Source organism: Macrotis lagotis, chromosome 1 (genome assembly GCF_037893015.1).
Source record: "Macrotis lagotis isolate mMagLag1 chromosome 1, bilby.v1.9.chrom.fasta, whole genome shotgun sequence".
Classification (NCBI taxonomy): Eukaryota; Metazoa; Chordata; class Mammalia; order Peramelemorphia; family Peramelidae; genus Macrotis; species Macrotis lagotis.
Window position 1 is genome coordinate 547,005,819 of NC_133658.1, and position 11,546 is coordinate 547,017,364.

Sequence of the window (11,546 nt, forward strand, 5' to 3'; positions counted from 1 at the left end):
TCTGCTCATCTCACTCAGCATCAGTTCATGCAAATCCCTCCAGGTTTCCCTGAAATCCCGTCCCTCCTGGTTTCTAATAGAACGATAGTGTTCCATGACATACATATATCACAGTTTGCTAAGCCATTCCCCAATTGAAGGACATTTACTTGATTTCCAATTCTTTGCCACCACAAACAGGGCTGCTATAAATATTTTTGTATAAGTGATGTTTTTACCCTTTTTCCTCATCTCTTCAGGGTAGACCCAGTAGTGGTATTGCTGGGTCAAAGTGTATGCACATTTTTGTTGCCCTTTGGGCATAGCTTTAATCTTAATGTTGGTAGTCTATTCTTTTTTCCTTCAGATCTAAATTTTGGATTAAATCTCACACATGCTCACACACACTCACACATATCATATTTATTTAAACAATTCTCAAAAAGAATAAAGACAGTGTGTTGAGAATTTAAGGTCTCTGGCCCAGCCTTCCCAAACCTCAAGAAAAACCCAGTGAAGTCTTCTCTAAGGGAAGCAACACATACAAATCTCTGCTTTAAGATATTATTATAACTATTTTTAAATCATGCTAATTAAGACCAGTCAGAAAATAATTTTAGGGCCAATTATAATTTTTTAAGTACCTCATATGTATATTAAAATTTTAAATAGCCGATCAGTAAACAAAACCTTGTTAATCAGATCAGAACTTTAAAAAAATGCAGAAGAGAAAAATGCATCCCTTTTCTCCCCCCTCCCAAAAAAAACCCCACGATTTTCAGGAAAATCTGACCAAATAGTGAGTTTATGGAAAGGAAAAAGATCTAATTTTGAAAAAGGAGGTTGAAGAGAAAAGTTGGCCGATAAGGAGAGACATGACAGAGCTTCACTCTACCTGTACCACATAGAACACACAATTTAGAACAAACACCTACAAAAACATAAACCAAATCAGAGCTCCTCAAACCAGAGAGGCCCCCAAACTCCAGGGGAAAACCCCATTGCTCTCACACTAGAGGGTCTCAGAAAACCCAACACAAAGACAGTGGGGTGCTTGTTGGAAAACAAAGACAATCACCACAAAAGGTGATAAGCCCCAACAAACCAGAGGTAAAAATCCTGAGAGATAGCAGAACCAGGAAGGACAATAGCTAAAAATGGTCCCATCTAAGAGGAGCAGAAATAGGAAAAGTTTTAAATGCCGGGAAAGACTGTGGGGAAGGATTTTTTAATTCCTGGTTTTTATTGCTTTCTAAATCTTTGAGAAGAACCTTACAGTGTTTTTCCCAATGCCCTGGTTTCTTGCAAAACTAACAAACCCTTATTACTTGGTCCTCAGACTCCCTCCTAGTAACCCGCAGGTTTTGGATAGTAGTTGTCAATTGCTTAAGTTGCATAGTAAATATTGACTTTTTTTTCTCGAAATTCTCTTTTCTCTTAGAGATCTTCAGTCTGCCTGGGCGGCCAATGTTAATGCCCACTAAGCTGCCAATTCAGCTATGAACCGATGATGTTTATTTTGCCATTCTGACTGGATAAGTCTGAAGGATTAAAGAGGGCAAAACAAGTCTTCCTTTCAGAGTTGAAGGAGGACAGTCTATTCCTCACAATAGCTAAGAGACATAAACCTTTGACCAGTAATACTTATAAAAACTTATAATAATAATAATTGTTATTATTATTGCTAGGCAAATGGGGTTAAGTGGCTTGCCCAAGGCCACACAGCTAGGCAATTATTAAGTGTCTGAGACCGGATTTGAACCCAGGTACTCCTGACTCTAGGGCCGGCGCTTTATCCACTACGCCACCTAGCTGCCCCAATTATATTTTTTAACAATAGATAATCAAAAACTCACTTGGAAAAAAAATGAGATTAAGAATTACTATGTTCTCTGAAAATCATGACCACACCCCTCAAAAAAAACAAAATAACCTGAATGACATTTAAAAAAAAGTTACTTAAACCTTTTAGAACAGAAAAGAAAGTAAAATATAAAAAAATTTCCACTCCTCTCCTGAAAAAAATTCCAATACAAGGCCTAAGATATTTAATAATTATCTAGCTGTGTGACCTTGGGCAATTCACTTAACTCCATAGCTCGCAAAAAGCCAAAACCAAAAAATTCCAACATAAAAATATCAAGAATGTCATAGCTAGGGGGTGGCTAGGTGGCGAAGTGGATAGAGCACTGGCCCTGGAATCAGGAGTACCTGAGTTCGAATCCCATCTCAGACACTTAATAATTACCTAGCTGAGTGGCCTTGGGCAAGTCATTTAACCCCATTGCCTTGCAAAAAACAAAAGCAAACCTAAAAAAAAAAGAATATCATAGCTAAATTCTAGAGTTCAAGTCAAAAAAAAAGTACTAGTCTTCTAGAGAGGATGAATTCAAAAACCAAGGAACTATTCTTAGGATCATTGAGGACTATGATGAAACATTTATGAATGAAGAACAGGAAATCTTGGTATAAAATATTCCAGAAGGCAAAAGACAAAAGTTTACAACCAAGAATTACTTATGCTATAAAACTGAATACAACTCTAAAGGGGAAAAAAATAGACCTTTCATAAAATAGAGAACTGTCAGGGAGCGGCTAGGTGGTGCAGTGGATAGAGCGCCGGCCCTGGAGTCAGGAGTACCTGGGTTCAAATCCAGTCTCAGACACTTAATAATTACCTAGCTGTGTGGCCTTGGGCAAGCCATTTAACCCCATCACCTAGCAAAAAACCTGAAAGAATAGAGAACCGTCACTCATTATAGATGAAAAAAAAGAAGAGTTACTTCAAAGTGCAAGTACAGGACAGGAATCAAGAGAAACCTAGGAAGATAAATGCAGTTGAACAATAGAAAAGTTTCCTTTAGACTATCACTGCCTTCAAGGAGAGAGAGAGAATGAGAGTTAGAGAGAGAGAGTTTGGTGTAAAGATAAACAAGATAAACAGATGGTCAGGTGAAGGAGAAAGGAAGGATGGGTTTGGATCTGGAGAGGTAATTGTTATAAAAACAATTTTGAAGACTGGATCATCAAACAGGTTTAAAAGCTGTGGTATATATATATATATATGTGTGTGTGTGTGTGTGTGTGTGTGTGTGTGTGTGTGTGTGTGTGTGATTGAACATATTTTTCTATTAGAAACCAGGAGGGATGGGAATCCAAGGAAGCCTGGAAGGATTTGCATGAGCTGATGCTGAGTGAGATGAGCAGAACCAGAAAAACATTGTACACCCTAACAACAACAAGGGGGTGATTATCAACCTTAATGGACTTGCTCATTCCATTAGTGCAACAATCAGGGACAATTTTGGGGTATCTGTGATGGGAGAGTACCATCTGTATCCAGAGAAAGAATTATGGAATTTAGAAAAAAGCCCATTATCTTATTATGTAATTTTGCTATCTCTTATACTTTATTTTTCTTCCTTAAGGATATGATTTCTCTCTCATCACATTCAACTGAGATCAATGTATACCATAGAAACAATGTGAAGACTAACAGACTGCCTTCTGTGGGGGGTGGGGGAAGGAAGCAACATTAGGGGGAAAAAATTGTAAAATTCAAAATAATTTTAAAAATTAAACATTTAAAAAGCAAGTTTGAAAGAAAATATAAGAACAAGAAATAAAGGATTTGACTTTGGTGAGAATAAAGAAAAAAGAGGAAGAGGACCTGAAAAGAACTATTATAAATTACTTGATCATATTCCTTCTTTTTAAAATTTCTTTCTTTGCAAAAAAAGTCAGGAAAAATAGAGAAGAGCCAGTATCAATGTCACTGAGTCATTTTGCTCAGTGACAGATAAGAGAATGAATGTTTCATTATCCCTACAAAGTCCAAGGACTGAGTAAGACCATTGGTAGGCAATGGCTAAGTCTATACACATTAGAAGAGCCTGGAGAGCAGTTAGGATTTCAAGAGCAAAGTTTCAAGTTTGTGGAGTGACTAGAATTTCAATGGATAAGTCTTATAGTTCATATTACAACCTACCCCAACACCAGACTCTGCAGAAAACCCTCGATGAAGCAACTTCCAACCTTTTCTAACCTCTGCTTCAGTTTCCCCTCAATGTTGTCTTCATTTCCCTACACCAAGACCTCCATTATCAATGAGACCAGGTATTTGAGTTTTGATTACTTAAAAGATTGTAAATTTTGTGTTTTATACCTTTATTTTTTATATAAGGAAGATAAACTGGTAGTCTGACATTTTAAAATTGTACAGTATGAAAGTTCAGTTTTCAGAAAGGAGCACATTCCAGGTCTAATGAAAAGCATGAGCAAAGGCAAATGGGGACGACTACAGTTGACTTGGGGAGAGGGTGGGGGAGAGGGGAGGTGTGAAGGGGGGAAAGAGGGGAATTTGTCCAGTTTCGCTGGAAGGTATAGAACTATGAAATGAGGCTGCGGATTGTGGATAAAATTTGGATTTCCCTCTGGAATCACTAGGGAGCCACTGGAAAATAGTAGAATGACTTAACCCTAACCATTCACTAGAAAAACCTAACAGTTTGCGGTGAGCAGCACAGCCGTAGATGAGGCCACTCCAGCTGCCAGCCCCAGGCCTCAGGCCAGCTCCACAGCGGCCCGGGCGGTAGCGTGCTAGATAAAAACTTTAATTTAGAAAAGAGCCGGGAATGAGAGCCCTGGGCTCCTCTTCCCCCAACACACTAACAAACAAACACGCCTTCACCCTTTAATCTGGGGCCGAAATTAACAACATTGCCTTCCCTACTTCGTCAAAGGGAGTCTGCGTAAACTGCGACTCGGCGTCGCGTACGATGCTGCGTAGCGTGAGGTGGGACTTCCTGTCTCGCTCTTCAGGACTACTTCCGGGTCATATCCGGGAAGCGCTTACCACGCTGTTTCTTAAGGTGAGTCTGGAGCTCTTCCGCTGTTTCTTTTGTCTCGGGATCCAGTTAACTTAAATATGTCTAGCTCCCTGAGTCAGACAAGGAGGCGAAGGCACGCGAAAAGAGAATTTAAAAATTTCACGGGTAGAAGCGTCTGAGTGATGGTCACAACGTTCTGTGCAATAGCCCGGTGGTGGAAGCGAGTGCTCCTGTCCGCATTGTAACCCAGTGAACACTCTGGGTCAGAGAACTTAAAAATAGTTTTCCCAAATCAGTACTGCATCTCCAAAAATATTTAAATATCGGAGCCTTTTTCCTCCCTCCTAACCCCGGTACCATGTACACTTTTTTTTTTTAAGCTAGAAACAGAGTCATGCAAAAATGTTTTTTTCTTTCATTTTTTCTAGTGTGGATCATCACCAAAACCACATCTGTATTTGGAGTTTAGGACCTTTCTGAGAGATGGCGAGATGATGAAGTTAAAGTAAAATGGCATATTGTGCTTTTCTGACCTACATCCCTTAATAGAAAGGTTTCACAAGACAAAAGAGGATTGCACCCAAAGTCAAAACCCAGTGCTGGGTAAGGGTTATCTTAATAACTTTACATGTCATTTATACACGGAAGCTTAATTAAGTAAAATTATACTATATTATTATTATTATTATTATAAATTTGTATTTTTCTAGAAGATTCATATTCTATTAGTATCTGAAGCAGTTAGGCATTTAATTATATTGTTATAACTTCAAATAAACTTTGCTATTTAATTAATGTAGTAGTTTCAGTGATTAAGGTAGCAATTAAATTTTTAAAATTGAAAGTTGGGGGCAGCTAGGTGATACAGTGGATAGAGCACCGGCCCTAGAGTCAGGAGTACCTGGGTTCAAATCCAGTCTCAGACACTTAATAATTACCTAGCTGTGTGGCCTTGGGCAAGCCACTTAACCCCATTGCCTAGCAAAAACCTAAATATATATATATAATTTAAAGTTGTAAGTGTCCTTCAAATTGTCTAGGGTTTCAAATTCCTAATTTTAGAGAACTAATAATGTAACTTTAATATGGAATTCTTTACATCTAGACTACTTCCTCTTGGGAATGGTAAGCATAAATATCAGTTCCCCATAATTCCTTTTCACAGCTCCTTAAGTTTTTTTTTTCTCCTCAGTGCTTCTGTTTGTTTGTCCCTTACTGACAGTCTAAAATGTAAGGGAAACATTATGGATGAAGAGATCACTTACTTAGTTTGGGCCCAAATAAAACCTTGGTGTATTTCTTTTTTCTCCCTTCCCCTAATTTATTGTTTGTATTTAGTATCTCTTAAAATTTATTTATTTTGAATTTTACAATTTTTCCTCTACTTTCACTTTGTCTCCATGGTATACATTGATCTAAGTTGAATGTGATGAGAGAGAAATCATATCCTGAAGGAAGAAAAATAAAGTATAAGAGATAGCACAATTACATAATAAGATAACAATTTATTCTTTTATTTTTAAATTGTAAGTTCCAGATTCTCTCTCCCTAACTACTGAGAAAGCAAGCAATATATATATCAGTTAGGAAAAATTATTTCCATATTATTCATATTGTCCAAAAAAAAGGCAAGAAAAATAAAGTGAGAAAATCATACTTCAATTTGTACTCAAATTTTCGCATTTCTCTCTGAAAGTAGAATTTTATATCAGTTATCCTTTGGAATTATTTTAGATCATTATATTGGTCAAAATACCAGACACAGTTAATCACTACAACGTTGCTATTATTGTGTACAAAGATCTGCTGGGCCTTCTCACTTTACTTTGCCTCAGTTTAGGTAGACCCTTGCGCCCCCCCCCCCCATTTTGTCATTTCTTTGAGCACAGTAGTACTCCCATCACAATATTGTCACAACTCCTTCAGCGATTTCCCCAGTGGATAGGCATCCCCCCCCCCCAATTTCTAATTCTTTGTTGTCTAAAAAAAGAACTGCTATAGTTTGGTACATATTCTTTTCCTTTGATCCCTTTGGGAAAGAAATCTAGTGCTGGCATTGGGTATGACATCTTGTGTGCTTCTTATGAGAAGCACATTCTGCTTTTCACTTTCCCCTTTCTCACCCCTTCATATCTTTTTTGGAGATCATTCCAATATATTGACTTATATCCATGCCCTCTTAGAGTCTTAACTGCCCTAAAAATGATAAATTTCTTAGGAATTTACATGTATCATCTTTCCACATGGCAAGATAGTTTATTGAATCTTTTGATTATGCTTTCATGTATATATTTTTTGTGTTTTTTGTTATTGTTGAGTGACTATGGTCTTTACTCTGTACTCCTGTACTGTGGTCTTTACCTAGCCTGTTTCTCTGAAGCTTCAAGTACAAGTTTTCCTTTATGCCATAGAACCACCATCAACTTCCTTTTAGTCCACCACAAACTCTTTTCTCTGCTAGGGAACTGTGACCCATTTTGGGCATTAGACTTGCCAATCAGTGCCCCCCAAAGGGTCCCCTGTAAAGAGTCACTTTCTAACCAGTTATCTGGGGTTTTTGTTTGTTTTTTTAGTTTTCACAAGGCAATGGGGTTAAGTGGCTTGCCCAAGGCCACACAGCTAGGTAATTATTAAGTGTCTGAGGCCGGATTTGAACTCAGGTACCCCTGACTCCAGGGCCGGTGCTCTATCCACTGCACCAACTAGCTGCCCCTCCCAACCAGTTATCTGAACCCTTACTGTACCCAGAATGAGAACTCCTGAAGCTGCTGCTTCTGCTCCCATCATTGCCTACAAAGCCTGCTGCTGGTGTTGGTTCAGGGTGCTATGAACAGGCCTCCACCCCAGTGTCACAGACCTCTACTGTCAAATTCCTGGATTTTCTTAGACTTGAAAATGTAAAATATCTGACCCATTTGTTGGCTCTAACACTCCAAGACTGATTTGAGGGATTCTTTTAAAAGTTGTTTCCAGGAGAATGTTGAAAGACTTCTGCTGGGGTGCTGACTCTCATCCACCATCTTGGCTCTGCTGCCTCTTAGTCCTTTTCTATTCACTTGCAATGGTCCCCAGTTATTAAAGAGCAGTGGAATTCTAGGAGAATTTTTTTTATGATAACAGCTACATGTTTACTTAACATGTTTTCAGATTGGAAGTTGACCATATGTTTCTTCAACCCAAGATATAGCTGAAATAAAGATGTACCTAAAAGTTAGGACTGTTTGTCAATGGCTGCATAATTTAGATCAGATCATTAACAACTAATTAGGAGATTGAGACAGCATTATTCATGCATTTATGAATTTTTGTTTAAAATGTATTTACATAATGAAGTATATAAAGTAAAATTTAAGCAAATTTTCATTATATACTTATTTGTTTTCTAGGTCTCTCCTACAAAATGAGTACCTGTTTAATGTTTTTAAGACATTTTGCCAGAAGAGCTGTTGTGCCAATTTACTTTCATAAGAAACGAGCTGGTTTATACTTTACCATTCTACACAGACACCTGTCTTCTAAAACACCTGTTTTATTTTATCCTAACAAAGGGAATATCCCATCTATTGAAAAGATAGATTTGGATGAGTGGAAGACTACAATGAAATCTAGTAAATCAGAAGAAAGAAGTAGTTTAACAACCTCGGATGATATTCTAACAGCAACTAGAGAGTGGATTGAGATGTGTAGGCTGCTTAACAGAGAAGTACCAGAACATATTAGTGATCAGGATCTCAAAATAATTGCAGAATGTTCCAGCAAAAAGTCCAAAAAGAAAAAGCTCAAATTTTTATGTATCAAAGAAAGGCATAAAAAAATTAAGAAAGAAAAACAGGAAAGGAAAAGAGCTGAAAGGGAAGAAGCTGAAAAGCAAAAACTTGGAAATGCTGAAGAATCTGAGAAAACAGAAATGAAGAATACTTATCTCTTGCCACTAAATGATAGAGCTTTGAAAGCTGAATGGGACTGGAAAAATGCCCAGGCAATGATGTTTGGCCAGCCTTTAGTTTTTGACATGGCTTATGAAAATTTCATGCCTGAAAGAGATTTGAAAAACACTGTGTGTCAACTCTTAGAAAGTGAAGGAGTCAATCGAAGAAATATAGATCCATTCCATATATATTTTTGCAATCTCAAAGTTGATGGTGTTTATCAGAAAGAATTACTTAATCGTTATAAAGAGAAATGGGATAAATTGCTTTTGACAACAACAGAAAAATCACATATAGATATATTTCCAAGGAAAAATCTTATCTATTTAACTGCTGACTCTCCTAATGTTATGACTACTTTTAGACATGACAAAATTTATATAATTGGATCTTTTGTAGATAAGTGTTTGCAACCCCGAGTATCCTATGCAAATGCAAAACGACTTAACTTGGCAAGTGAACGTCTCCCATTGGACAAATATCTTCAATGGGAAATTGGAAGTAAGAATCTCACCTTAGACCAAATGATTCGTATATTATTAACTCTTAAGAATACTGGTGATTGGGAAGAAGCACTGAAATTTGTTCCAAGAAGAAAGCATAGTGGTTTTCATAATGTTTCCATTAATTCCAAGCTTTTTGTCAAGGCTGTACAGAATAAGTTAGAGATTAAGAAACCCTTTCAAAAATTATCTCCAACTGCACTGAGCAGGGAACAATGGTGGAAAGATGAGTAATTCAATCTTAGAACTTCTACTAGAATGTGTAAATGATTGTTACTAACTTGAACTGTTTTATTCATTAAATTGCTGATTGGGACTAAGGTTTATCCCTTTAAGGTATTGTTTCCATATTGCAGGGTTTTAAGTTATTCTGCTAATTTACTATATATATAATGCTCTATTCTTCTGGAAGAATGCTTTAGAGAGCCTGAGCCCCAAGTAAAACTAAACTGATGTCAATTATACAGAACAATAAATTGTGATATTAAATGTAGTCTTTCTTTTCAGATGATTTGATTCCCACACTTAATAGATTTTTAATTATTTTGTAGATTCAAACGAATTTCACTTTGTAGTTGTTTTCCAAAGCTCAAAGTTGCTATTGGCCCCCCCCCATGTGTTAAAGCAAAAGATGATTGAGTGCTGGATAAGTTGTACTTATTCAGTAGATTTTTTTTTAATGAAAATACAACAAAAAAAAGTCGGATAGATCATTGTAGTGCAGTGTGTTTGGATTCTATTTATACTGATTTTTCTTCCTAGAAATTGTATATCTAGTTAAGACTACAATACCTTGATATGCTGCCACCTATTTTAAATGAGTACTTTTCAGGCTTGACAAGTTTCATCTGAAAACTTTCATTTGGGGAAAACTAATTGGTTTAGTTTTATCTTTTCATTTTAAATTAAAATTCTGATATTTACATTAGTTTTTGTATTTATATCACAATTATACCTAGATATACCATTCCACCCACATCCAGGATTCCCCAGTGAGGAATTACAATCTACTCTTGTTAGGAAGAAAAGCAGTTAAACCATCTTTAACAGCTGAAGATAACTGACAACATAATAAAACCTTCATTTAGAGCAGCTAGATGGCGCAGTGGATAGAGCACTGGCCCTGGAGTCAGGAGGACCTGAGTTTGAAATCCAGCCTCAGACACAATAATTACCTAGCTGTGTGGCCTTGGGCAAGCCACTTAACCCCATTTGCCTTGCAAAAGCCTTAAAAAAGAGAGAGGACATTCTGCATTCCTAGTCTTCCCACTTTTCCAAAGAAAGGAGAATGTTCATTTTTTTCTCTTTTTATGGCCAAGACCAACCATTGCAATTAGACAGCAATTGACTCTTGTAGTGTTTTTATTTTACATTATTATAGTTATATTCTGCTTGCTATATTCTACTTTTACAAATTAGTCTTCCCATGTCTAAGTTCCATATTCATATTTCATTACATTTATCATAATTTGGTCAGTCATTTCTTATTTGAGAGGTACTCGTTTGGTTCCCTAACTAGTGTGTATTAAAAGTTTCACGATATAAATTGGATATAGATTAAATTGGCTTATTTTAAGCCAAACTGAACAATGTATAAATGGGAAGAGGTTCCCTGTTTGCCCAACACATGCTGATACCTTACATGGATTTTTATAGTTTCTCAGAAAATAGGTAGTCATTTCATAGCTAGGTGTCTTACCCAATGAAAATGTTCTCCAATACAAATATTTAACAGAAGAGTCAAAGCTCCCTGTACATACCAGAGAATTGCTTAAAAAATAAATAAACCATTTCTACCACCCTCTCCCAAAGTTGGAGGTTACAGTTTTAGTGGAGTACATACTTATGTGTGTACTAGAACTATTGACAGAAGCCTCTTCCAAAGCAGCTGCCAGACTGAATACCACAGCTTTCTTTGCTGCTGAGTCTTCCACAAAATTTTCCCTCAAACAGATTTTACTTTTAACAGTTTCAACGTGAACCACCTGCCCTAATGCTGGGAGTAATAAAAAGTGTTCCTAGAGTCAGTGCCAACATAATATCTTTCCTTAATTGACTCTGAACCCAATTTAAGCCTTCATTCAGGAATTCTGGGATGACCATACTAAATAAGAGCTATGGGCCATCAGGATGCCTAAGAAAAAGCAAAACCTGTTGGAAACAATGGGATCAGTCCTGAATAGCTGCTGCACTTCCAGTCTGGGTGAAAAGATCCAGTCTCCAAAAGGCAAAAATATACATACATATTTTCTCAAAGCAGTTCCCTTTCCCAACATTAAGAACAGCATCATGATCGTACAATATTT

The 11,546-nt window shown here is 36.9% G+C and overlaps 1 protein-coding gene across 2 annotated transcripts; it reads left to right on the top strand.

Moving 5' to 3' along the window:
* The first annotated feature begins 4,780 nt into the window (after nt 1–4,780).
* TRMT10C (tRNA methyltransferase 10C, mitochondrial RNase P subunit) lies at nt 4,781–11,360 on the top strand. Of its 2 annotated transcripts, none has more exons than XM_074214380.1 (3): nt 4,781–4,850; nt 5,237–5,411; nt 8,195–11,360. In XM_074214380.1, the coding sequence occupies exon 3, from the start codon at nt 8,209–8,211 to the stop codon at nt 9,472–9,474; it is 1,266 nt and encodes a 421-aa protein (XP_074070481.1). In that variant the 5' UTR covers nt 4,781–4,850; nt 5,237–5,411; nt 8,195–8,208; the 3' UTR covers nt 9,475–11,360. The 2 variants fall into 2 exon arrangements, with proteins under 2 accessions (XP_074070481.1, XP_074070483.1); XM_074214382.1 differs by lacking the exon at nt 4,781–4,850 and adding an exon at nt 4,857–5,070.
* The last annotated feature ends 186 nt before the right edge of the window (nt 11,361–11,546 follow it).